Source organism: Enhydra lutris, unplaced genomic scaffold, assembly GCF_002288905.1.
Source record: "Enhydra lutris kenyoni isolate GAN:26980312 unplaced genomic scaffold, ASM228890v2 scaffoldscaffold54, whole genome shotgun sequence".
Taxonomy (NCBI): domain Eukaryota; kingdom Metazoa; phylum Chordata; class Mammalia; order Carnivora; family Mustelidae; genus Enhydra; species Enhydra lutris.
This window is the reverse complement of record NW_019154138.1, coordinates 7,867,567-7,895,228: the sequence shown is the minus strand read 5'-3', so window position 1 is coordinate 7,895,228 and position 27,662 is coordinate 7,867,567. Positions and strand designations below refer to the sequence as shown.

The 27,662-nt window shown below is 50.2% G+C and overlaps 1 protein-coding gene across 1 annotated transcript; it reads right to left on the bottom strand.

Annotated features, from left to right (window-relative positions):
* Nucleotides 1-21,260: 21,260 nt before the first annotated feature.
* On the bottom strand, nucleotides 21,261-26,300 carry LOC111157334 (iroquois homeobox 6). The gene is made up of 6 exons (XM_022518656.1): nucleotides 26,256-26,300; nucleotides 25,068-25,325; nucleotides 24,242-24,351; nucleotides 23,720-24,027; nucleotides 22,244-22,855; nucleotides 21,261-21,265 (listed from the first exon to the last, which is right to left on the bottom strand). The coding sequence occupies exons 1-6, from the start codon at nucleotides 26,298-26,300 to the stop codon at nucleotides 21,261-21,263; spliced, it is 1,338 nt and encodes a 445-aa protein (XP_022374364.1).
* Nucleotides 26,301-27,662: the final 1,362 nt, after the last annotated feature.

Here is a 27,662-nt window from a genome sequence, read left to right as displayed (position 1 = left end):
AATACCTGGTGTTTAGAATCATCATTCTGGAGCCAGACTGTCTTGGTTCATCAACGTGCCAGCAGTATAACCTTGGACAAGATATTCCCCTATGACTCAGTTTCCTAATCTGTAAAATGGGAACAGAGTGATAGTACCTGTCTCCTAGGACTTCGTGAGCATTCTGTAAATTGAACATTACACAGGAGGCAGCGTGTTATCTTTCTGTATCAGATCATTTAACTGACTTTCTTTTTTGTTACCTATTATTCCAATTTATAAGTGTACTAAAATACATTTAAGTAGCTTCCCTTTTATGTAGGTTATTTCCACTTTTTTGCTGCTTTAAACAATAAGCTCGTATAAATATATTTGTACAGTTTTCTGAGTTTATGCATGAAAAGAAATTTCCTGGGATGGAAATGACTGTCTCCGAATGTGATAACTGTGACTGGATACTCCAAATCAGGTGCAATAAATACATATTCTCCCAGCGGAATGTGGGAGTGTCTAGTGCATTCAAAGGCAATAAGCATGGGCATTAGCCAACCTTTCGTTTTTTCAACACAGTGAGTGAAAAGTGGTCCTTTATTCTTTACATTTTCTAAATGGCCAGTAAGTTTAAACAGCTATTCATAGTTTGATTTTCCCTTAGCATTTCTTCTTAAAAACACAAAATATTTCTGTTTTTGACTCCTTTCTTCACATTTTCGCAGTTTGTCTTCTTGTTTTGCCATGTAGAATATTTTTACGTAGTCGAATTTATCCATCTTTTACTTAGTTGTTTCTGGGTGGTGTGCCATGTGTAGAATGGCCTTCTAATGCCCTTTTGGTAAAACAAAATTATTTAGACTCCCTTTCAATTTTTTTTTTTTTAAGATTTATCTATTTGAGAGAGAGAGAGAGAAAGAGTATGAGCAGAGGGAGGGGCAATGTGAGAGAGAGAAAATCTCAAACAGACTCCCCACTGAGCTCAGAGCTGACATGAGGCTCGATCCCAGACCACCAAGATCATGACCTGAGGCCAAACCAAGAGTTCGATGCTTAACCAACTGAGCTACCCAGGTGCCCTCCTTTCAGTTCTATTATGGTTTCACATTTTGTAGCTAAATATTTGGAACGTCTGTAATAGTTGTAAAAAGTGCGTTAATGATTAATTTCATTTTTTCCAAAATTTAGCCAGTTTCTCAGTGCTATCTATTGAATAAGCTGTAGTTTCTCCATCAGTTTGAAATGGCACTTTTATACATATAATGTAAATATCTTTAGTTTGACCTCTTTTGGTGATGACTTGTTTTTTTTTTTTTTTTTTTTTTTTTTTTTTCAAGTAGGCTCCGCATCCAGCGTGGGGCTGGAACTCATGACCCTGAGATCAAGAGTTGCACGCTCCAGCAACTGAGCCAGCCGGGTGCTCCTGGCTTGACTTCTTTTAATTCTCTTTCACTGATCCACCCACCTGGCTCTGCTCCAGGACCACACTGTTTTAATTATTGCAGCTTTTAAATATTTTTTGGGGGGTGCCTGGGTGGCTCAGTGGGTTAAAGCCTCTGCCTTCGGCTCAGGTCATGGTCTCAGGGTCCTGGGATGAAGCCCCGCATCGGGCTCTCTGCTCAGCGGGGAGCCTGCTTCCCTCTGTCTCTCTGCCTGCCTCTCTGCCTATTTGTGATCTCTCTCTCTCTCTCTCTCTGTCAAATAAATAAATAAAAAATCTTTAGAAAAAAATAATAATAAATAAATAAATAAATAAATATTTTTTTGATACCCAGTCACGCTTCTTCCCTGCACTATTTTTATTTTCAGAATTTTCCTGGCTGTAAGACTTATTTGCCATATGAATTGTTGATGGCCTTTTGTTAAGTTGCTCCCAAAAATGTCTATGAAGCTTGAAGTTAATAACACCCACTTGACAGATGGGAGTAGTAGAGAGAATCCTTTCATACACGGTGTGTGTATATCAAATCATTACATCATAGACTTGAAATTTAACAATTTTGTCAGTTACACCTCAGTAAAGCTGGAAAAAAAATGACCTCCATCTTTGAAAAGCTCATTCTGACCCATTTTCTCTTCTATTCTTCATAATGATGCTAGTAATCCCGGGCTCCCTTTTACAGGTTAAAAGACCTGTTGAACTCAGGGGAGTGATGATACCTGCCCACAGTCGCCCAGCTAATGCTGGGGCAGTGTCCTAAGATTCAAACCCCAAGTTTTCTGACTCTAAATCTGGAACTCTTTCTATCACCTGCAGAGAACTATAAATGAAGGAATTGGTTAAGAAAAGTGAGGGGGAAAGTACAGTCATTTAAATCAAGAGCCAAAGGAGAGATCAGCCAACCTGAAGTCATCTGGAATCCAGGTATGTGTCGAGTTGTGCAAAGCATTGTGTCAAAATGAAGCCACCTGCCCACCTGTGCACTGTGATTCTGACCTTCCCCAGGTTTGTCCCTGGAGCGGCTACCAGCAGCAAAGCCTCTAGAACTCCTGGCTAATACTATGTATTAGGCACAACCTGGTGCTGCTCTGGGCCGCTTATTTAAGAACGGAGGAAAAAAAATAATGCTTTGATCTCATGTTTTAGGTCTGGCTGTTATAAATAGGCAGGATTTCAGCTTAAATATACTAATGATTTTTTTCACTATGCAAATTATATTGGTTCCTTAGCAACAGAACAAATAAGTGTTTCTCCTCTAATTCTGTGTGTGTGAGTTTAGAGAAGGCACACAGTAAGTTAATTAGAGAGTGGTTGGGGTGATTTGTAAATGTCATATTAACATGCTGCTTGCTTTGGTGGCGCCCAAAGACGTTAAGATATACGGATAGCATTTCTGGCATGGTCGATTCATTTTTTTTTTGTCTCTAGAATCTTTTCCCCAGCTAATGGCCTTGGACTAAAGTTTAGAAGTGGCACGTGATGACTTTGGTTGCAAATCCTTGCAGAAGGGCTCGGTTTCGAGGAAAACAGATCTATAAAAATCGAGTCTGAAAATAAAGATAAATCAGGGAAATCCACTGGAATCCCAGGGTCTCAGAGGTGTTCCTTATAAGCCTTTGATTTCATGGGAAGAGAACAGAACAATGACTTATCCAAGAGCCCAGTGTCTGTAGAGGGCTGAACTTCTAGTCAAACCCAAGACTCCCAGTTCCGTCTGCCAGCCCCCTCTTGTTTCAAGGCTGGCCCCTGTGCTCCTTAAGAAGCCAACTCTTTACTGTTCATTGGTAAGACTTTGTTTTCTATTCCCTTTGGACTTAATTTCTTCCAAAAGTTATCCCCCTCCCTCCCACCCACCACAAATGACAGGTCTACATTACCTCTGATTCACAAGCTGTCTCCAGGGAGGGGGTGGGTAAGGTGAAGGAGTGGGTTGGGGGAGAGGAATTCTATCATATCTGGGATAACTTCTTTTTTTTTTTTTAAGATTTTAATTATTTATTGGACAGACAGAGATCACAAGTAGGCAGAGAGACAGGCAGAAAGAGAGGGGTAAGCAGGCTCCCTGCTGAGCAGAGAACCTGATGCGGGGCTCAATCCCAGGACCCTGGGATCATGACCTGAGCCGAAGGTAGAGGCTTTAACCCACTGAGCCACCCAGGTGCCCCTCTGGGATAACTTCTGAGGTAGATAAGCTGAAAAGAACTTTGAGAGAGAGAGGGGAAAAAAAAAAACCAAGGAATTAATTTATTAAAACAACTACTTGCGTTTTACTTTAATTATTTTTTTTAAAGATTTTATTTATTTATTTGACAGAGAGACATCACAAGTAGGCAGAGAGGCAGGCAGAGAGAGTGGGGGAAACAGACTCCCTGCTGAGCAGAGAGCCCGATGTGGGGCTCGATCCCAGGACCCTGAGATCATGACCAGAGCCGAAGGCAGAGGCCCAACCCACTGAGCCACCCAGGCACCCCTACTTTAATTATTTTAGTTGTACAACGTAAAATGTTCTGACGTGCTTCTATCTGTTTAAACCACCACCCTTATTCTGACTATTAAAAAATGGAAGGCCAAGACGACCTGTCCATCGTATATCACCCAGCAGCCTGAGGAAAAGTTACGTGCACAATGGGATGGACTCTGTATTCAGAGACAGAATGATATTTGGGGCTGGTTAGGAGTGCGTTTAGCGGCAAGTCACAGAAAACCTGACCAGTCGTGGCTTAAACCACAGGAGTTGTCATTGCTTATGTTATCTTCAGTCTGGATGGGCTCAGTTTCAGGATCAGTTCAGAAGAGAAACAACATCAGGATGGCAGTTGTCATGATAATTGGTGTCACTTCCCCATGCCTCATGACCTCAAGTGGCCTGTCCAAAGGCAGGAAAGGCAGGGAGGCCAGAGGCGAGGCGTCTCCTTATGTTTCTCTTTCCTATTATTGGGAAACAAATCATTCCCAGAAGCCTCTGGGGGGGGGCTTGTTCTGTGACATGTCACTGGCTACAACAAAGCCAACCTCAATGGCGGAGGGGGGATAAGAAAGCCTCCTTGCTGATAGGCAAGGGAGGATGGAGAGGTTGGGGATGCTGCCTCCTGGCAGCCGGCAGGGACTACCAGCAGAAGGCCAGCACCTACCCCCTTGGCCTTCACCTTTCTGTGGACATGCTGTTGCTGTGTTCTGCCTTGAGTGACTGAGAGCTTTCTCTTGACCACAAGTTGGCAAGGCCTTGGTGCCGGGGACTTGTACACTTTGGGTGCAAATTGGACGTGAAGGACAAATGGGAGAAGGAGGATTTATACCCCGGCTCCCTCCCCCTTGAGTGGGACAATGCTAAGGCATACCTCACATCTGTTCTCAGCGGTTCCTGGTGGGAAAATGATCCCGTTATCCATGGAGGTCCCCCATCTGTCAACACACCCTGATTTGGCTTCCTTGCCTTCTCTGTCACTCTTCCCCATTCCCGACTGAGGTTTTCTGGAATCATCTTCCAAACGAATCGCTTGTATTCAAGTCTTCCTTTAGAGTTGGCTTCCAGGGGCCATTCAGCCTGTGATACTGGCTACATGAACCTCCTTAATTTCAGCTGTGAAAGAGAGATACGAATCTTCATTCGGGTGGGCCCACTGGGAGGGTCAGTGAAAAAAAACATCCACGAAAGCACCTCGCAAACCGCCGAGCATTCACGAGACACAATGGTAACGCGAGCTGGAAGACACAATGTGCCTTTGCACCCCACCCACCAGGTTGGATTCCGTTTCCGTCATTTCGCCCATGCTTGCCAAGGGCTGAGTCTTTGGGCAGAGATCCCTTCCTTTGACAAGGAAAGGAAGTGTAATTGCTAAAGTGGTACTTTCCCTCCATTTCAGCTAAGAGCCTGGCTTTTATGGCCCTGACTGCGCTAGGATTCCAATTAGCGATTATTCTTTAAGCGACAGGGTGGCCTCAGTAAAAGGGTCTGCATGGCTGCGTTATATGCTTTTCCATATTCGTGTATTGACAAAGATAAACAGTTAATTCTTGTCATGGGGACTCAGCTCAGACTCTGGGGACTTTCTGCAACACTTCTACTCCCCGTTTTCATTTTCTCCATGGAGGGAAAAACAGGCACCTCGATGTATTGGATACAATTCTTTTAATGAAGCCAGGCTTTTACAAAGAAGAGGCAAAGTCATCTGTTTCCAGGCACTTGAAATTCTCGCCTCATATGGCCTCTGGGTTTCTTATCGGGTGGGGTTTTTCTTGACCTCCAGGCCGGGAAGCTGGGGGCCCTGTTCTTCTAACTCCTGTCCCTCTCTCGGTGATGTTCTTCTGGGCCCGTCAGACCTCCAGCCGTGGGTCTGTACTGTATTCAGGCTGGCTGCCCCTGTCCAGCCTTCTTCTAAAACAGCACTATGTTGTTTCAGAACAACACACTCCACACTCACATTTCCATTTTTTGCCCTGCTCTGTGTCCCTGCAGACTGACATCTATGCTCTGTATCCCCCAGCTCTCTTGATCTCTGGCTTTCCACTGGAGAGCATCACCAGGAGCCTGGGAGGCCTGAGGAGTGAGTGGGGGTCTTTCGGTTCTCTGGACACCTCCTATTGACTCACTCGTTAGCAGTGGCTTTCTTGTTCCTCGACTTCCCATCCCAGCTCCTGCTGGCAGCCCCTCCCCCACAGCTCTCTCTTGTTCTACTCGTAACTCCCCTCTGGGTGATTTCCAGCTAGGGTCTTAAGGGCTTCCCATTGTTTCTGGTCTCTGGGTGCAACACCACCCCTCCTCAGCTCTCTTAGTCGGCACCCCTGTAACCTGTGCTCTAGTAAGCTGTCTGCCATCACCCCTTCAGAGGGGCCCTCTACTTCCTGGTGGTTGGGGCCGCACCCCAATTTCCCTTTGAGAGATTACCTTTGTCCCACCAGGTAGAGGTAGTGGGACATCATAGTCAAGGGACAAGCCAGGACAAGCATGGTACAGAGGAACATGTGGCTCAAGTGAGTCCAAAAGGGGTGCTGTCTCCCTGGGGTTTCAGCCAACAGCAGCATAACCACACACCAGAAGCCCATTCCTCTGGCAGCCTAACCGAAGGGGCTGATGGGCAGGTCTTATTGCTCAGACATCCTGAGTTGCTCTGGTGGGTGGCTCTGTAACCTTCCTGTAACCTTCATCTTCTGCCTCCTTCCGGAACCTTCTATTCAATTCCCTATTTTGCTCAAGTGAACCGGTGTAGGTTTCCTTTGCTTACCCCAGAGAATAGTCACTGATGCATCTCCGAGGCAGCTTTTTCCAGAAATTGTCTTCTCCAAGCATCCTTACGGTCTTACCTAGAGGCCCTCCCCATGTCTCTTGTTGGGGGAAACAGCTCCTTTCACGGGCTTTCAGTAGCTGCACTTGCTACTCACTGAATTTGGATTGCTTCCTCCTTACTCTTCACATGCACATCCATATTCAATCTGAGTGGCTTCTCCTGATACTTTCTGAGTTACCCCACCTTCTGTACTTGCTAATTTTTGCCTGTGATTCCTCTTTGTAATTGTACGGGACCTCCAGATCCGAGCCCTACCAAAAAAAATGGCAAATATTTTAAGACCGTGCTTTGAATCAGTTGGCATCCCTAGCTCTTAAGTATAAAGCCCGCTGAGGAAATGTTATTGGCATGACACAATTTGAATGTAGGCACAAATGTTAGTTTTGAAATGTAAGGGTGTGGTGGGCTTTTAAAAAGATATTTTTAAAATATTGGGGGCATCCGAGCCTGGTGGTGGCAACAGTCTGGCCAACTCTTCAAAGCCCGTCAATAGTCTTCTAGAGTCTGGGTTATACTATGAGAGGGGACACAAATGAGTAGGTCACAATTTCATTTGTTAAAATGTTAAAGCTCATCGCTGTGACCCAGCTATCCTACTTTTTAGGTCCCACCCAAATAGACCTGCTTGCCTATGTGCCTGGGGAGATGTGTATAAGATGTTTAATTCGTCAGTGTTTATAAAGCTTAAGTTTGGTTGGGAGGGGTTCGAACACAAGGATACAAATGTTCATCAGTTGCAGAATGGGATAAATGGACCTCCAGGAATTCACACTTTGGATGATTGGTGATCAGTTAAGAGGAGTGGGCTACATTTCCACTCATGAAAGGGCATAGTTCTCCCAGAAGGTTGATACCATTTATGAAAGGAACACACGAACACCAATGCTATCTCCACATGTCTGCATGGGCTTACACATATTTATGTCATGCAAAGAAAAGGCTTAGTAGGCACCACTGACAGAAGGGGACCTCTGGGGAAGAAGAGACCAGGATTCTCTTGGGAGAGGGCATATGGCCAAAGGGGATTGTAGCAAAGACCGGCTGGCACATGGTCAAACCCATTTCTTCTTTCTGATAACCCAGCTACATGGCATTTCCCAGCTTCCCTTGCAGTTAAGTGCAATTATGTGATTAAAATCTGGCCATTGGAAAGCGGGACAAGAATGCATTACCACCTTCCAACAGGCAACCCTCTTTGCCTTGTCCTTCCTCTGCAACCTGGAAGCTACATTTCAAGATGGCGGACCCATAGATGGAAGAAGCTAAGTTCCTGGACCTCTCTTCCCGGGAAAGAGCGGCCCACCGATGAGCAACCCCGGATAGGATTTCATGAAGCAAGAAACAGACTTCTCTTTTCTTAAACCACTGAGATTTTAGTGTTTATTTGTGCTGGGAAGTACCCTTGCCCGAAACCGACATTGGAATTTTAGTATAATTGAAGAGTTTTTACTTTTTAAAAAAGAAGAGTGCTTATATATGTCATTTGTGCAAATAATACTTTCAAAGAAAGATGGAGCAAGAGCAAACCCTATCTGAGAAGGACTCAGGAGTCTATATGAATGATAGCAGATGCTTTTCTGGAGTCCCAAGGCTCCAGGTGAAGTCCTGCCATGCACCAACCAGAAATATTCACCCTCTATTCTTCTAGAAGGGTATGAGCCAAGACACCTGAAAGTCTAGACTCCTGATTCCACCATCGGTAGAGCCTTGATTAAAGCACTTCCCTTCCTTGGGTCTTAGTTTCCTAGCCTGTAGAAAAGGGTGAAGTGTTTAGGGTGGGTTCCCAGGAAGCAGCTTCTGAGACTCTGGGGTTGATTGGGGGTGTTCTTGACAGGTGAGAAGTGAATGAAGCAGGACTGGGCAGAGGGATAAACTGGACTGTGATACGGTTGAAACAAAGACCTCAGCTGATTCCACGGGAAGCTGGGATGGACTTTTAGAGTTGTCCCCATCTGGGGCAAGGTGGCCACGTCTTTATAACTATCCCTAATAGTTAGGGTGGGGCTTGACCTTGACGCCTGAGAGCCATCAGCAGCCAAAATTGTTAGCAGCCGGAAGAAAGAATGCCTCAGTCATGATGGGGGATCTGGATGGGCATCCCAGAGTCAACCACATATACCAGTACCTAAGTCCTATGGTTGGGACCTCCATGGGTGGAACCCATGGAGACCTTGAATTTGAAAGAGCTTTGTCAGTTATAAAGGATGTGCCTAGATGAGATATTTTAGATTTGTGTCAGACACTCACTGAAAACAAATAGACAAATAAATGCAAGTCGACTGGGTTTTATTTCTCTCTTGCTCTTGGAGGGGTGTGGGCAGTAGAATTCTAGGAAAAATGAAACTGCACAACATTAAGTCCAGAGAGGTCCCTAGACAGAGGTGGGTCCAAATCAACTTCATTTAGTCACTTTTCTGCTTGTGTGCATTTAGTAACAATGGATGATTTAATAATGATGAATGGGCTGAGTTGTTGGTGCCCCTCTGATGGTCTGAAATTATCAGGGACCTGGCATATGTCAGGAAGGTGAGAGCCACAGTCATCTCAGGGTTGGGGTAGGGTAATGGACTCTGGGTGAGCTTCCATACTGTGATCCCTGTCTGTTTGATTAGACAAAACCCTAAAAGTAAAACCACTTCTGTTCAAATTGAAAGCCAAGACCATGGTACAATTTTGGAGATGTGAAGACTTTAGCCAGGAAGCAGCAGGTGCTAGGAAAAATGATGCCAGGAGGGAGTACATCTCTATCTTCACGATGCTGTAGAGTGTTTTTGCAGATGTCAGATTTGACCCTGGAGTTCTTAGTTCCCGCTCGTGGGGCTTGGCAGCCCAGAGACGGTTTATTTTGGTGAAGATGCTCCTTGTTGATTCTAGAGCTCGCTTTCTCCAAAAGGTGCCCATTGCTCCAGGGGGTTGGACATGGTCCTTTGGTATACGGGATGAAAATGTTAGAACGTTCGCTTATATGCATATAAGTGCCCACTTACATAAAAATAAATATTTTTATATTAAAAATAAATATTTCATATTAAAATAAATGTTTTAATATATTCATATTGTATATATTTCTACCACATAGAAATTAATGAACAAAAACCCCACATCTATATATGGGACGCACCTTTGAAAAACTTTTGCTAATAGTAACCTGCGTCTTCTAGTCTAGAGAAGGGGACCCATTAGGAGATCCTGGCCCCTCTTTAAGAATCTGATGATCAGTAAAGATGCTATGGCCCCAGAACACTGCATGTGTACACACAGTTCTGCACACAGTTGTAGGGGGCTTCGGAGAGTCTCTGAAATCGTCTTGTGGGCCCAGGGGCAAAGTTCTCAGTTTTGAATGTCCTCACTCAGGGATTATTCTAGAATGTCTTGAGGCTGTCTTGGCATCTGGTCACCCAGCAGGACCCTCAGTTAAGGAGCCTGACGTTCAGTGTGGTGGGCCCTACGGGGTTCTTCTCTTGTAGACCTCCTGAATCCAGGGTAATGGATCCAAGCAATAGGTCCTTTCCTTTCATTCACCTCATCAGGACAGCTCAAGAGAGCACAACAGTCCTTTTTTCCCCACCTCTCATCATTTACGTATGTGTACGTACGTACACACACACACAGATTTATTAGTATTTTTCGTTATAAAGTACAATCTTACAGAACACATGAATACAAACACAAGAAAGGCTAAAATACCCATAAAATACCCATAATCTCCTCTTTCAGAGATAACCACTGTTCTCATTTTGACACATGACGTCATACTCTATTTTTCTATTCATGTTTGTACTTATAAAGAGCTTATTTTTAACAGCTTTAGTGAGGCATAGTTGGTACACGAAAACTGCCCATATGTAATGGACGCAGCTTGAGGGGTTTGGACACATGCTTATGGGGATTGAAGCCATGATCACTTTCAAGGTGATAGACAGATCCATCCCCTCCCAAAGTTTTCCTGTGTCCCTTTTTGGGTTTGTTTTGTTTCGTGGTAAGAACACTTCACAGGAGATCTACTCCCCTAGCAAACGTTCAAGTGCACAGCACAGTATCTTTAACAATGGGCAGGCTTTTCTGGAATGACAACAAGACAGATAAATCTCACTTTAGCCTATCTAGATGAAAATAAGTAAGCACATGCGTAAATACTGAGGTGCCCAGCCTCTTGAACCAGGGCAGAATCTGGGGGCTCTTTTCTCTTCAGATGCCTTTGGTTTATTGTCTGACTTTCTGTGAAATGGCCCCTTCCCTTGCTCCTTTCCTCTCTTCCTTTTCTGACCTTCCTCTCTCCCTCTTCATTCATTCATTTTTCCACTTTGGGTTTTTGGGGCAGCTATTTCGAATCAGTCCCTGAGCTTGGCGTAGGGAGCACAGTGGATAAAACTGAATCTTCCCTGTCCTGGTCACGTTCAGTGCCTCCTTCCCAGTTGATTTCATGCTGCTATCTCCTCCTTTCTTGGGCCTGGCCACTCTCATCCCATCCCACCTGTAGGCATTCAATTTTCTCTTACAGCCGACACTTCTAGAAACCTCCACATACTCAGGAGCCTTCTCTGACGGTCAGTATTCCATAAACTGCCTCCACAAGAGGCCTCTCTCTGCTGAATTTATGGCTTGGCAAAGCCATTTCATAAAAAATGATTAATGATAATTAACATTTTAACTTCAGGCCATTTAATGGCACCCGACAAAGGGGTCAAGTGAAACTCATGGGCGTCATATGTCAAATGTCACAGTTACGGGATGGGGCGGATCGGTAGCTGAGAGGAAGCCGTGGAGAGCCTGTGAGGAACTATACATGCTGAGCTTCTCCGCCCACCCTGGGCTGCCTCCCCTGCCCACGGTCAAGGTACTGCCGCCTCCACCCCAGATCTCAAGTATCTTGGGTGTATGTTTGAGAATTCTGCTTGTAATGAATGTAATAATACCAGACTCCTTTCTCCCTTCTGTTTAATACCCAACATGCTGCCCACTAAGGAAAGCCCACTGAGGTCCAGTGCTAAGAGACTTAATTCTCTCAATGTCCCAAGTTGGCTTACCCTACAACTTGTTCGTCACACTTTCAAGTCTCTGAGCTGATGTCCTCACTGCCCTTTCATCTTCATGTCCTCATTCCACTTCCTCACCCCATTCCAGGCTCCCCTTTGCTTCCCTCCTCCACACTCCTTCCCCTCTCTTCTTGTGCTCTAAGGGTGTTCAGATGTGATGCGCGTCCTGGTTCCAACCTGTCCTCAGGAATTCCTCTTCTGAGGGCAGCCCCACTCACTGCTCTGCCCCAGCCTCACCACCAACTACCACCAATAAAGAATTTCGCAGAAAGTGAGACCAAGAACCAGTGCATTTCAGAACTGGAAGACCGGAGTCCTTCTGTGGAATAATGAGATGAATGACTGAAGCCTAAACAAGATGGTGGACACCATGCACTAGATCTGGTTCCCTGGGAGATGGGAGCTTGGTGTGGAGACAGTAGCTGGTAATAAAAAGGAACACACTCCTAGGTGAGGGAGGAGGTCAGCTCCCAAGGATGGTAGCAAAACAAAACTTTGATCAGAGAGTAACACCATAGGCCTGGGTTCCATCTTTGGGGAGTGGCTCTTTGTTGAGAGAATTGGGACCTCACGGTGGACACTTGGGACTGTAGTCAATGTTATGATCCCAGCGGAGATGCGAATGGCAGGCTGAGGCTGTTGGATACTTCCCAGGAAGATTGCCTGCAGAAGAAGTTAATATGGTCCTGGCCAACATTTATGGGGCATGCGTGCCAGTTGCTGAGCTAAGCACTTAACATTCATCAACTGACTTTGTCCTCCCCATCACCCGACCAGCTAAGATCTTGTTTTATCCCATTTTATTGGAGAAGAAGCTGAGGCTCAGGCAGCTCGTGGCACTGGGGTGCTATGACCCAGCTACCGAGTCATGGGGCCAGAATGGGAACCCAGCTTGCCGGGCTGATTTCCACATTCTTAATTGTGCTACCACGCTGCCCCCTGAGTGGCTGAGTGAGTCATAGTGATCCCATAGTAAGAGAAGGGAGGGGTAGAAATAAAGAGTAGATATTAATACCATGTTTCCTTTCAAACATGTTTATTTAAAAATAGAAAAATGAGTCTATGTAAAGAAAACTACCAATTAAAAACAGCGCAGGTTTGGATAAGGCCTGACTCTTGCAGGTAAAATGAAAACTAACAGAGGCAGGTGAGCTCGGAAATGTACATGACAGGCTCCAGTTAATGGAGCTTGTTTGAGGACCCATAGGGCAGAATGAGGAATTTTCCGATGGACCAAAAAAAAAAAAAAAAAAGTCCCCGTTGTTAGGCCCAGTAACAGTCCAGCGGTTGGCACCTTTCTGACCTTGCCTCGAATGTCAATGTCAATAGCTGTTGTCACCAGTCGATGGGCCTCCCTTTTGGTACTTAGAGATTCTCTTTATGCACTTAAAAGGCATCATTAGTACCAAGTGCCTATTAAAGCGGTCTTGCTGTTGAGAATGATTTTCTGAAGCAAATGCAGAGGAAACGTGTTGAGGGTTGAAGTCATTAGCTGTGACCACAGAAGGACTGACCGTGGGCAATGATGCCATTAATCTTGATAAGGGAAAGTGTGAGCAATTCATAAAATCCACTCGGCGAGGTTTCTCCCTAAATGGACACCTGAGTGAATGACCCCATGTCTTTGCTCTCGCTAAGAGGGACACGCGTGAGCTGTGACACGGACATGGCATAACAAGGGGGGGCAGGCAAGGCTGCTGGGGGTGGGGACACAGCAGTGACTCCAGGCCCTGTGGGGAGGCAGGGGCGGCTGGAGGGGGATGGTGGTGGAAGAGAGGTTGTAGCTGGCATTTGAGATGATGCTTCCTGGGGACCAGGCTCAACTCTAACACTTACCTGGCAACAACTTAACCCTCTCACTGCCTGGCAAGGCAGGCACTATTCCCGCTCCCATTTTAGCACTGGGGGAACCAAGAGCCGGGCAGATGATGCCACCTGCCCATGCTGACACAGCCGGTAAAGGGCAGACCTGGGATTCGAACCCCGGTAGTCTGGTTTCAGAAGCTGTGCTCTTACCACTTTGCTAATACAGTATGATCTTAGATGAGATGCTCTCAGCCTCCTTCTGCCTTTGCTTGGGGGATAGCATGGGCTTTGAGGTCACACAGGCCTGGATTTGAACACAATTCTCCTGCTTCCTAGGTGTTCGGCCTTGAGTAAGGGACTTGGCTTACTTAAGACTTACTCTTCATTTATGGAGTGAAGACTCGTTATGCAATTATATGGAGTATCAGGCACATAACAATGCTTTGAATACGTATGGCGTTGCCCTCTTCTTTGCCATCAAGGCTACCAAGGCTCATTGCCAGGCCAAGATGAGGATGGGGGATGTGGATGGACAGCAGGAGGCCTGCCTCAGCCAGAACCTCTGTGGCCAGGGGACCGCCCAGACTGCTGACCAGACAGTCAGCAGCCTCCTCCCAGTCACCTGCTCCCTAACTGGCTTGTCCATCTTGGTTTCTGCCTTAGAGTCGAACGAAAAGTTGGTTCCCTCTAGAATTTATGTAATAACATCCTTGGCCCCAGTGCGACTGTATTTGGAGACAGAGTCTGTGAGGAGGTATTAGCGTTAAGTGAGATCATAAGGATAGGGCCCTGATCCAATAGGACTAGGGCCCTTATAAGAAGAGACGGGTATATCACACATTGTCTGTCTCCACTATATGAAGTCACAGTGAGAAAACAGAGCTATCTGTATGCCAGAAAGAACTGAATCAGCTAGACCTTGATCTTGGACTTTCCAGCCTCCAGAATTGTGAAAAATAAATGTTTGTTATTTAGGGAATCTAGTCTAGGGTATTTTGTTATGGCAGGCCATGCTGACTAAGAAGAACCCCAAGTCCTCACATCAGGTAGGAGAGAAAGTCGGAAAGTGCATTTAAAACTGGACCTTCACCGAGGATCCCAATTCTGGTAAAGATGGCTGTAAATTCTTTGCTACATTTCCTGTTGAGTGGTAGACTTAATTTCCCCTCCTCTTGACTCTGGGCAAGCTTTAGCGACTTGCTTGGCCAACAGAATACAGCGGAAGTGACTTCTAGGACTTCTGAGGCTAGGTCATAAGAGACCTTGAGACTTCCACGCAGACCTCTTGGAATACTTGCTCCCGGAGCCTCGCCACCACGATGTGAGGCCCCTCAAGCAGCCCTTAGAGAGGGTAGAAGCCTTCCTGGGGGGCGGAGCCTCAGGTCCTCCTTGGAAGTGGATCCTTGAACTCTAATCGAGCTGCCTCTTCTAATACCAAATGGATCAGAAACAAACCATTCTCACTGAACCCTGCCCAAGAGGCAGATCCATCAGCAAAATCAATGACTGCTCTTGTGTTGGATTTTACTGGCCTGGGGTCTAGCCCAGGTGTTGATGTGAAAACCTGAAACAAAACAGAAGCTCTCTCTGGCTTATTTTATGAACCTCAAAGGTTGAGAACTATTGCTCTGGACCCATCATCATTATCATTGTTGGCATCGTTGTTCTCAGGCAGGCTCTCTAAGACTTTAAATAAAGCCAAGTTGGAATTTGGAGACAGTCCCAGGCAATGAGGGAAGACATCAGTCTCTGAAGGTCTCCTGAGTAATAGTCACCCTTCACATGAACACAGAATAATTCACCAAAGGGTAGAATGTGAACCAGCCGTGTACCATCAATGTTGGTCACAGCATTAAATAATGCCGGATCTCAGAAGAACTCAAACTATCCACTTTTCAACTCTCTTTCAATCCTCTGATTATACAAAGATAACAGATTTCATATATATATATATATATATATATATATATATATATATGTAATAGGTTACCTATCTGTTTATATCGACATGTATACACACACACACACACACACACTCATACACTCATATATACACACACACATACACAAACACACACACACACCATACACACATATCTGCCCCTGGTTCTTGGCCAGAGCTCTTAAAATCCATGTAATTTCCTAAGTGCTATGAGCACTAGGAATATCTTTTGTTCTAATATTTATCCTTGGACCTCAGTTCCTAACACAGAGTTCCTAAATCCCTTGGAATTTCCTGGGTGATAGGAGTGTCTTTTATTCTAAAGAGGGGATTCTTGATGGGGTCCTGGGTGGGAAATTGTCATAATTAGAAGTTTGGAATTTTCATCCATACCTCCAATCTCCAGAGACCAGAGGGAGGCTAAAAATGGTGGTAATTATCTCTTACGCCTGTGTGATGAAGCTTCCATAAACATCCCCAAAGTATGGGGTTTGGAGAGCTTTGGGGCAGGTGAGCACATTTGGATAGAGGCAGGGTGACATGCCCGACCTCCATGGGGACAGAAGCTCCTGGGCTCTGGACCCTCCCAGTTCTCACCCATTACCTCTTCATCTCGCTGGTCATCTGTCTTCTTTGTCATGTCCTTTAATAAACTGGTAAACATAAGTCTTTCTATGAGTCCTGTGCATTGGTCTAATGGAGTAGCTGAACCTGAGAATGGGTTTGTGGGAGCCTCTGATTTGTGGCTCAGTGGTCAGATGTCGTGGGTAACTCTGGGGACCCACTCTTTGTGACTGGCATCTGAAATGAGGGCTGTCTTTGGGACTGAGCCCTTAACCTGCCCCACCTGATGCTATCTCGAGGTAGACAGTGTCAGAATTGAGTTAAACGGTGGGATACCCAGCTCCTGTCACAGAATATCGCTTAGTGTGGAGAAACCTCACACACAACTGGTGGCCGGAAGTGTCAGAAGTCAAGAGAATGTGGGGGTGGTGAGGGTGTAAAGGAGAAACGCAGGAGGAGACACGGAAAATTTTCCAACATGGCGCCCACTTGGCTCTAACATCTCTCCAGCTCTTGGCAGGAATCAGGGAGTTGTTTTACCACCAACCCAAATCCAAGTAACATTGTTCTTAATCTTTGTTCCTACAGCAACTAAGTGAGAGGAATTATGAGGAAGCCACATGGTTTATGATGATCCCAACTTACCAGGAGAAAACTGAGTCTCAGAGACATTTGGTCACTTGTTCAAGGACTCAGGTCACCATTTCTCTCCCATCTCCAACTTAACATTCAGTGAAGAAGATCACACCGATAGAGGGACCGTCTGCCATATAACTAGGAGATATCTACGGGTGGGGAGAGGAGAAGAGGAGGCATAGAAGGTGGGAGAAAGAATGAGTCATGGAGGAGAGTAAGACTTGTTGGTTTAGGGGTTGCATTTCAGAAGTTACGTGAGGAAAGAAATTGGTTCAAAAAATGAAGAACTTTCTAGTGCCGAGGCAGCAAGGGGCTATGTCAGAACACAGCAAGAGGGCTACCTCCTCCGTTGGTCCTTTTATTTGCTTAAGATGCAGTCTTTCCTCCTTGGTGTTGGCTTTTCCCTGATAGGTAGGGATTCTGGACTACCTGTTCATGTTTGAGGGCAGAATTCTCTTACACGCTGAAATTCCCGTGTGTCTTCAGACAGCTGGGAGAGGGGACTTCGTGTCCTAAATGGCCTCCTCCCCGTCCAATCACTGCAAGCCTTGAGCTTTGGGATGGTGCTGGCCTTGGAAGGCAGGGGCCACAGGGGGAGCTGAACCAGATGAAGAGATTGAATGTGAATCCAGATTAAGTCCGGGAAGAAATGTTTGCACGTGTTATTGGGATGTGATTTACTTTTTGGGCCGACAGCAGGTATCCTCAACCCTCATGCTGAGCTTAGGGCTTGGCCACTGGAGGTGCAGCCCCTGCTACTTAGGTTAGAGACCCATCAGGCCACAGAGGGTGTTTGTTACAAAGGCAGATCTCCTGGTGTGATCTTTCACTTGTGGGCTGATTCTTCTGCTAGAAATCCATGGGCTACATTTTGCCAAACACCGACCTGGTGTGTCCCAGGGAAATACGGGGAAGGGGATAGGTAGGGGATGCTCTCAGCCAAGTATATGGGGTGACCCAGGAGGCACTGGAGCTCCTTTCCCATCAGACATTCCTGAGAAGGAAGGAGGTCAGCATGGAGTTCCAGTGGCATGAGATCATGGATGCTCAGACTTTCAGGGTCGCAGAGACACAGGCTCTTATTCATAATGGAATAAGGAATCTTGAAAGAATAGAATGCAGGGGCACCTGGCTGGCTCTATTGGGAGAGGAAGGGACTCTTGATCTCAGGGTCGTGAGTTTGAGCCCCATGCTGGTCGTGGAGTCTACTTTAAAAAAATAGAATAATAAAAAAATGATAGAATGCATTTGGAGTAGAGCTTAGCCATTAAGAATAAGTCCTATTTGGAGTTTGACTTTGCTTCATTAGCTGAATAACCGACATGGACTTACTTCATCTCTCTGAGCTTCTTTCCTCATTTGGGAGATGGGCATAGCAGGAAGTGTAATATAATGCTATCCAGCACTGTTGTGACATACAAATGAATCAGAGTCTTTAAAGGACATGGTATTGAGTTTGGCACAGGGTAAGGACTCCAGATGCTCCATTATCATTAGCAAGGTCATAGGATCTTAGAACCAAAAGTCATCATAGAGAATATCGAGTGAGTCCGTTGGCCATATAAGTGACTCCCAGGGGAGAGGGATCAATAAAAGAAGACTCCCTTGGTTCAGTCTCTCCTCTCAACCTAGCCTCCTACTGGAGTGCTCCCCAGTCCAAGGAAGGGGCACTGTGGCCATCAAGCAAATTTGGAGGGCCAGCTCCTAAAGATTGTTCGAACCTGAGAACGTCATCTTCCTTTGTTTCCTGACTCCCCCCTTTGTAGAGCTCACATGCCAGCTGTCTCTGGGCCCAGCCGGCTCAGCTGGGGGAGAAGGGGGCTGTGTCCTCCCTCCCCCTGCTCTGGTGTTTAATCAAAATAGTATTCAAAATATGATTCTGGGAGATTATATTGGGAGATTTGCAGGAGGCTGTCAGTGGGGGCAGAGATGGTGGGAACAGATTGCCACGGGGGTCCAAGGCTGGGATAATCGCAGGCTCAGACGCACCTTTCTCAGGCCTTCCCCCTTATTCCTGGAGCTCGCCACCAGTGCAGGACCAGACCCCACACTAGGATGGAGCAAAGGCTTCTGCCTGTATCTTGCAGCTGGGGAAACTGAGAGGGGAAGGGGCGTGTCCACGGCCACAGCAAAAGAGACCTGGCACTGAGATGCTCAAGCTCTCTTCTGGGATTCCAGCCACTCTTCCTGCCTTTTCTATACCCACTGTCTGCAGCCCAGCTCTAGGTCTGGATCCTGGGACAACCCTGGGCTGCAGGCTCCTGCTCCAGGTTGGGAGAGGTGGGGAGCAGTTAGGCCTCATAGACAGGGGCCAGGGAGACAACTTCTTGAGGTCCTGGGTGGGGAGGCAGGCAGATCCAAGTGGGCCTCCTTTCCTAGGACTCACTAAAAGTGACTCACTAAAAGGATGGACCACTGGAGGCAGAGTGTAGGTCAGAGCTCTCTTCTCCCCCAGGATCAGCCACAGGACCTGGGGCTTAGGTGCAGCTCTGCTCTCTGGCCTTCAGGGTCCCTCCCTCTCCAGGTGCTGACTCAGTGTGGTGCTGAGTTCCTTTCCCTTCCACAAAATGGCTAGCTGGAGCCCTACTCCCAGCCAGAGGCCCTCTGAAGGCGCTTCTGCTGTCTGGGCAGCCTCTGGAGGGGTCTACCTGGCCCCCCAGGAGGGGGCGGGGTCGAGAGCGCCTTGAAAGAAACCTCCAGCTAAGGCTCTTTATTACAAACGTTAATCCCACAAAGCCGACTGGAAATAATGTTTATCTTTTCGCAGTTTAATTTCCCGGACCCTAAGCCTCGGGTCAGTGAGGGCGACTGGAGGTCCCCGGAGAGCTGGGGGGGCGGGGCAGGAGCAGCTGTTGCCCAGAAGCAAAGCAGAAAGCAGGGAAGGGATCACCCAGGGGAAGAGAGGGAAAGGAACATGAACCAGAAAGTGGCATTGGGCCCTGAGTGGAGAGCTGGGGTCCCTCTCTATCAAGGATCCCGTGTGACCCTGAGCCAGTCGCCTGCCCTTCTGTTTGGCCTCAGTTTGCTCATGTGAGGAAGAGGTTTGTATTTTGTAATTCGTGATTTCTAAAGCTCCTTCTGACCCCCGTCATTCCATTAAAAAACAAAACAAAACAACAAAACAGCGTGGGGCTGGGAGGTGGTCCACCGCCTGTTCCCTGCTGTTCTTCCAATCATTCCTTCTCCGCAGTCTCCAAGGAGGTCTACAGTCTCCCCTGAGGAGGTGAGCACTCGGCCCTTCCTGCCCCAGACATCAGTGCCAGGCCCTGGTTGGGAAGGCGTCACCCGGCCTGGGCGCAGCACCCTCAGGATCCGGTCGGTGGGCGCACACCCCGGCTGTCCTTCCCCTGCCTTCCCAAGCCCGCACCAGCTCCCCGCAGCTCCCCTCTAGAGCCCCATCCCGGGTCCACTTCCCTCTCTCCCCATGAGCAGCGGCCAGGTCCCTCGCTGACTCAAGCCGAGGTGACCAGGCCAAGGGCTGGAGCTTGCGCGGGGCGCGGACAGCTTCCCAACCCTCCTCCCCCAGCCCGGCTCCAGACGCCCTTGCCGCGGAGCACTGAGTCCCCTTCCCAGCCCGTCCCCTCCCATTGGTTGGCCTGTACCGGAAGTGATTGCTGGCACTTGAGTAAATGGAAAGAATGGCCCCTCTTGCCGCCGAGGGACCCAGCAAGCTGTTGCTCTTTGCCATTTTGTCTCACGGGAGAAACTCGGGGATCCCAGCTGGGTGCCAAGGGGCGACTAGGATTATGCTCATCGCCCCTCCTCCCAATAAACTAAAACCCAACTAGGGGCTCGGGAACAAATACATCTTCCAAATATCCCGACTGCTCCCCACCTCCGACCTCCCCACCGCCCCCCCACCCCCCAACGCACACTAAGCCTCCGGCCATCACACCGCTTGGCTAGTTAGGTACCGGGCAACTTCAGGTGGGCGGCGCCTTAGGCGCCCGTGGCCTTGGCCGTAACCTCGCCAGTTCCTCTCCCTGCCGAGAAAGGGACCGAGGTTTTGCAGCTCTTGCCACCCCATCCCCGGAATCCCTGGCCGCATTCCATCCTCCCCTCCACCCCGGCCTCTCCCAGCGCCCCTGGCACAGACTCGCCATACGGGTGGGGTTTGGTTTGATTATTTTTGAGGACACAAGGAATGGGGAGGAGGAGAAGACGCGGGTGGTCCTTAGGGGGCCAGGTCAGCGTTGAAGTTACACAGTGAAAGGGGGCGGGGTGGGGGTGAGCGGGAGAAGCTGCTTCAGACCCTGTATCAGGAGGAGGGAGGGAGACTTGGTATACGGAGTGAGTGCACAGGGCACACTCGCTCAGCCTTCCCTTGGCACTTCCCAGGTACCCCACCGCCACCTCCTCCAGAGGGTCTGACTCCAAGCGCCTCCGCCTGCCTCTCCCAGCTCTGCGTGCAGGAAGAGCCGGTAGAAGGGTTTCTGTGTGTTTTGTCTGTCTCTTAGGCGAAGTGAGAGACACCCCCCCCCCCCAGTCCCTGGCCAGGTCTCCCAGCTTCTGAGCAGGAAGGTGAGTTCGAAAAAGTAGGGCTTCTTTCCAAGATTCCTCCGCAAATCGCAGCCCTTGCGCTAACCTGCTGAGAGAGGAAAGGTTGATTAAAACCCGCAGGGCCGCTTGGTGGCGATTTCCAGGAAATCGGAGGTCGGCTGGTGTCTGGTCCGAAGGGAATCCAAGGTCTAGAGGCAATTTGCTTGCCGGAAGGAACTTTTGGACCCCGTTCTGTGTAAATTCAAATAGCCGCGCAACCCAATTTTCTCAGCCAGTAGCTAATCCAGCCCACATTTCAGAAATCCAGAAGGTAATCCTGAGAGAAATGACTACGAAGAGCAGAATCTGACAGTAATTGCTGGAGGCTGCCTGATGCTTGGGGAATGTCCCATTGTGGGGTGCAATTCTCTTCCACCAGGCAGAGCCAAGGGCAAGAGACCACTGACTGGCAGTCACTGCCCCCCCCCCGTTGGGGGGGAGCTCTGGGGGACAAGTGCTCTCTGGGGACAGCACCAAGCCTGGGCTACCCTCACCAGGAGTTTTGTGCCCACCCCACCCCCACCCCGGGAGGGGGCTGCCTGCCGGACTTAACCATTGGCCTTAAGCCAACTCCATGTATCTGGCTCCTCCCCCCCAGACTTCTTGGAAAGTCCTGGTTCCTGCCCCGCCCTAGCAAAACTCTTGGTACTAGCAAGGCTGGGGTCAGCTGCCTCCTCCAAGGGGCAGGCAGGGGACAAGGATGTCAGAGTCAAAAGGTCATGATGGTGCCCATCGGGAGCCCAGGTCAGAGAACTAGGTTGCCCATCTTTTCCATGACTTTCTAAGTGATCCTAGGTAAGTTACCTTCTCATCCTGAGCTTCTTACTATTACTTGGGTTTAAAAGGAGAGGGGACCGGTACTTTTATTTCTAAGCTCTAGTTTCGAAGAGTGCTGCGGACAGTCCTGCTCTGGATCTGAACAGGGACATGCCCGAGGGGCAGAGAGGCCATGTGCCAGCTGGGCGGCACGGTGGGCAGTTGTCTTTGGAACAGACACACCCATCGCCGTTGGGGACCCAACTACCTTCTGCTCCAGACGGGTACTGGCAGTGCACTGCAGGCTCCCTCCGCCGCGGGCACGGCGCACAGTTCATTGGCATCCCCTGCACGGCAAAGGGGCGGGTTCCAAAGGCTTTGGCTACACAGGAAGTCTCTTCGCACCCGGAGTTTCTGGAGACCGCGGCGCATCGGCCGCCTGCGCCTGCAGGCTGTCCCGGAATCACGCGGCACTCGGGACTTCGCGGCCTGGGAGGGTTTGGAGTTGCGCCTTCCACCGCGCCAGCGGCCGCAGTGTGCGCCAGAGACCAGATGCGCGGTTTCTCGCTGCAGGGGTAGTGCATGGTCAACGTAGGGCCCCGGGGCTCCGCCTGAAGGAAGTCAGCTTCCCCGGACCCCGGGGGCTCCGGGAAGGAAAAGGGGCGCGCCGCCAGGCCGCACTCCGGGCGCTCCAGCCTGGCCTCCCTAGAGGCGGTGCAGGGCGCGGGCAGCGACTGAGAGTCTTTATGGAACTTGGCCAGCCTGTCCGTAGCTGTGGCTACTGCCTCCTCGTCTTCGACCTCCTCTGCCTCCTCCTCTTCCCCTAGGTCTTCCAGGTCACTCAGTCGGAGCCCTCGAGCGTCCTGGCTTGCAGTACCATCTGCAGGAAATCAGACGCTAGTGAGAAAAGCCCCAGGCCCCAAGGGAAATCCGCGGGAGTGCGCATCCCTGAGAAGCTTTTAGCAAGATGGTTCTGCACTTAGGGCATTCTTGGCTTTATGCACCAGACTGGCCAAACCGTCTCTTACGGTTGCCCCAGGGCGCGGGGACTTGCCCTTGGGAGTGAAACGAGGCCCTAGCCCCGCCCACACTTCTTGGAAGAAGACTGCTTTCCGGTGCAAGGAAAGGACCACTTTTTACTGCCCAAGACCTGGATCCCAGTTTCTCCACCATAAAACAAACAGACACCCAAGGGGACTCCCCCACCTCCCCCCGAATTTCCATACCCACAGGTACCTGGTGTGTATTATTTAATTCCGCAAATATTTACTGAGTGCCCTCTATGTGCCAGACATCATTAGACATTTAGGTCTCAGCAATTTAGGGAATACAGCAGCAAATAAGACACTTTTTAGTGGCGCTGCTGTTCCCCAAGGGGGCAGACAGATCTCCACTACCTTCTCATAGTGGTGAGTATGGCAAACGAAATACAACAGACCGATGTCCTAGGGAATAACTGGGAAGCTAAATTAGCCCGGGTGGCCGGCCAGGAGAGGCTTTTTCCAGCCCACATTTCAGAAATCCAGAAGCAGTCAGTCACGTGGGGAATTCCAGGCAGAGGGAACTGTCCAGGCAAAGGCCCAGAAGTCTTGGGGGGAGGAGGGGATGGGTACAAATGCAAGAGTAAGTAAGGGAGTGACACCCTAAAAGCTGCCCCACAAGGCGGCTGCAGAAGTGCAATGGGCCTGATAGACTGGATAAAACCCTGGAAAAACCCAGGGCGGATAGTGAGCATTTCTGGTACCTTTGGTATCACCGTTCAGACAGCCCAGGGACCCCTCTGCTCCACTCTCAGCCTTCCTCTCCTCCCCGCCTTTGTTCTTGGGTGCCCACGTCATCTTGTTCTCCTTCTTGAGGCGCCGGCGCGCGTTGGCGAACCAGGTGGACACCTGGGTGAGGGTCATCTTGGTGATGATGGCCAGCATGATCTTCTCGCCCTTGGTGGGGTAGGGGTTCTTACGGTGCTCGTTGAGCCAGGCCTTGAGCGTGCTCGTGGTCTCCCGGGTGGCGTTCTTCCGGCGGCCCGTGCTGCTCAACTCCACTGCTCCATACCTGGGGAGGGAGAGAACCTGTCACAGTTCTGGATCTGAGAACCTGGGGCTGCAGGCAGGAGACAGTCTGAGGCCTGGAAATGAGGTTCAGGGCTCCTTCCTCCTCAAGCACCCTCCCACCCCACCCCTCCCAGGCTCTTCCCAGATGGGCCCTGTGGCAGGGGAGCGGAGGAGGACTTGCAAGGCCGGCTACCCATGCACCCCCCATGCCTTACCGGTCATACTGGTACTGCCCCAGAGTTGGCTCATAGGGGTAATAGGCTCGAGGTTGCCCCAGGCCAGGCGTAAAGTTCCCTGCAGCCTCTTTCAATTCATACTGTGGATTCTGGTGGGGGCGGGGTGGGAAGAGAGAATTCAGGACACTGGGTTTCGGGAAGAGGCTTGGTGGTGTAGTTGTTAAGGGTCCCTGGGGTAAAAGTCTGGTTCAAATCCCAGAACCACCACTGCCATTGGCTACATGGGCACAGTTGTTTAACTGCTCTGTGCCTCAGCTTGCCCTTGGTGTCTGGGAATAACAATAGTACCTGTAGGGTATTGAAGAAGAGCGTTTGGCAGAACTCTTGGTGCAAAAGAGGCAGTAGTTAAATATTAACTCTTACTAGTAGGGTTACTACTTGTGACTCCTCCCCACCCCCTTCCTGCCAGCTGGGGAACTTCCCTGCCTTACTCTTTCCAGGGCTGTTTCAGGGCCCCTTCATATCTTTGTGACTTTGGGTAAGGTATTTGAACGTCTCTGCATCTCAACGTCCTCATCCATAAACCGAGCCTTGCCTACCTCTGCCGGAGTCCAGAATTAATAGAAGCACAGATGTTTTTAAATCAGAATGGCTTTCCGCAAAGTAAAATGCTGCAAAGATGTGTTTTCTTCCCCCCCTTCCCCAGGGCTATACACAATCCTACCCATCTCCTTCCCTCCTAGTTTTGCCTCCTTCCTAGATTTTCCTTGGAGATAGCACACTGAGTTGCCCTCTTTGCTGCAGTCATGGCCAGTGGCCCCACGGGTCCTGGAGCACAGACCCAGGCTCGGTGGGGTGTACTCACCAGCGCTCCGTATAGCGCAGGCGGCTCTGGGCTGTAGGGCAAGTAGCCTGGGTAGCTTGGGGCAGCTGCGGCGGCAGCATATGGGGCTCCGTAGATGCCCAAGGCTGCGCCCAGCTCTGGCCGTGCACTGCCCAGCAGCCGACCGTCGTAGGATGCGCAGCAGAGGGCGGCCGCCGGGGTGGAGCCTGAGGCCACATCTGGGACGGAGCGTGGGGCGGATTCGCAGCAAGTGGCGCTGGAACTTGCAGACACCAGAAACTATGGGGCGAGAGAGGTGCACTGCCGGATCCCGCCCTCATTCCACATCGACTACATGCCGCCGTGTTTGGAGCATTCGGCTGGGATGGGAATTATCTTAAGGCGCAATTTATCCAAACTGACCCCTTACAGATACTCCTAAAACGTTGCTAAGGCTCCAGGGTCCCGGGGGTCCAGGCGAAGAGAACATTCTGAAATGCGAATTACAGGAGGCCAACTCCGCTGGTTCCCTCGCCTATCCCTCCCCCCACCACCCCCGCCACCCCCATCTCAGGATCCTACAAAGGCAGAGCTAGAAGTTAGCCCTGGAGACCACCATCACATCTTACTCCTGCTCCCGTTTTACAGATAGGGAATGAGGACCAGGGAGACTTGTCCAAGATCACGAGGTGGGTCAGAGGTCAAGTTGGAACCAGACCCCACAATCTGGGCAGAAGCTGGAGAACAGTCGTGGGTGTCCCCAGAATTTCCCCCAAGAAACCCTTGTCACTGCATAACACCCACCCAAATCTGGAAAAATCGAAGGAACCAGAAGCAGAGAGCTTGCACCCCCTCAAAGAAGAGAGAGAGGATAAGAACAGAAGTCAACTAGTAAACAACTGAAAAATGGTGAGGTGGGCTCTCGGGGTCACCTCCGATATCTGTACAATAAGGCAGCCTTGTCTGGAAGGTCTCGATATCCCACCCACTTCGCCGAGCGCGTGGTCGGTGCCCAAGTTTCGGGTCACACTATTTTCCAGCTTGCTCTGGGGGAATGGAACGTTCTCTACCAGAGATTGGGGGTGTCTGAGAGGTCTGTAGTACGTCGTACCTGCACAGTCTGGCTTCCCGGGAGACTCGTGCGAAAGGAGGGCGCCCAGTGGCGGGCGCTTGCACTAGGCACACCCACCCCCCAAGTCTGCCCCCATCCCCCATGGAGGCACTTCTTACCTGGGAAGCGCCGCCATACGGGTGTCCAAAGTGCGGGAAGGACATGGTGGCTGTCCCTGGACCGCCTTCTTCTCCTCTTGCGAGTTGCCGCCTCAGCCCCGCGATTCTGCGCCTCCAGCCGTGCGCCGCCTCGGTTCCTTACAAGGCAGCGGGTTCCCAACGCCGGATCCTCCGCCCGCTTGGCACGACTGGAGGCAGAACCGAGGGCAGTCCGGCTGCCGAGCCCTGCGCTCCAGAAGGCGCCCCTCCGACCCGCGTGGTCCGGAAGACAGAAGGGCCCATGGATGGGCAAGGAAAGGGAGAGGATGCGGGTTCCCAAAGTCGCGCGGTGGCGAAGCAAGGTGAGGCGCGGCGCGGGGCTGTGCGGCTCCCGAGGTGTCCCAGTCCAAGGTGGCCAGAGGCTCAGTGTGACGTCACGGTAATCCCGGGCCGCCAGGCGGGCCCCCGGGCCCTGGGGCCCCGGGCCACCAAGCGTGCCAAGCGCAGCCAGCCCGTGCGCGCGCGCACACTCTCACCCACACTCACACTTGTTCGGGAGATTTGTGCAGCTGGTGAGGAACGTCAAAGACCCCGACCCTCTCTGCTGGGCGCTGGATCCTACCCCTTTTCGCCTTAAGCTCACGCGCGCGCGCGCACACATACAATCTCTCCAAATTACCCGGGAGAAGTAGGAGAAACGCCTCCCTCAGTGCCGCGCAGGCCCCGGGCGCAGCTCGTTTACCTCCTCCCCTGCGGCCCGGAGGAGGAGAGAAGCCAGCCGGGCCGCGAGGGGGGAGAGAATACAAAAGGAGAGATAAGAGAAAAAAGAGGAGAAAAGTGGGGGAGAAAGGCAAGAGGGAGAAGGAGGAGGGGAGAGGAGAGGGATGAGGAGTCTAAGTGAACAGAGGCGCGCGGGGGAGGGGCGGGAACAGGGGTGGGCGAAGGCTGGGCGGAGGTTGAACACTGGCAGGTGGAGGGGAGCGGCGGCTCAGGGGAGAAACCTCCAGCCCCGCTCCCCCGCCCCTCTGTTGCGGGAAAGTTTCTTCTCGCCACAGGCCCCACACTCGTTGGGGCCGCGCCTGGGCAGCGTCGGTGCGTCCCACTGTCCCGGCCGTCTTTGTCTTCCGGAATCTGGTTCTCTACCCCAGCCTCCCCAGGACTCTAGCTAGATCCAGGCTCTCCGAGCCCTGGTCTTTGGTAGGGTCTCGACCCTGGGGCTTCTCGGCAGCCTTCTGGCCCTCGAACAGCCCGAATAGCGCCCCCTCGAGGCCAAGGTTCAGTTCCCCTTGCATTCCGCCTGGAAATGCGCTCCGTCTGACCCTTGGCATCTGCAGGCGGCGGGCGTACACCCCACGCATCTGCTCCGAAGGCGAGGCTTGGCTGCTTCCTGCGCACCGACCGCCGTGTCCACCCGGGAGCCGGGGAGCC

Excerpts from the sequence above, each read along its gene's own strand:
- LOC111157334 (XM_022518656.1), bottom strand. The coding sequence starts at position 26,300 with ATGTCCTTCCCGCACTTTGGACACCCGTATGGCGGCGCTTCCCAG. Across the intron at positions 25,326-26,255 it reads CGTATGGCGGCGCTTCCCAG|TTTCTGGTGTCTGCAAGTTC; the intron begins GTAAGAAGTGCC and ends CTCGCCCCATAG. Across the intron at positions 24,028-24,241 it reads GGGCAGTACCAGTATGACCG|GTATGGAGCAGTGGAGTTGA; the intron begins GTAAGGCATGGG and ends CTCCCTCCCCAG.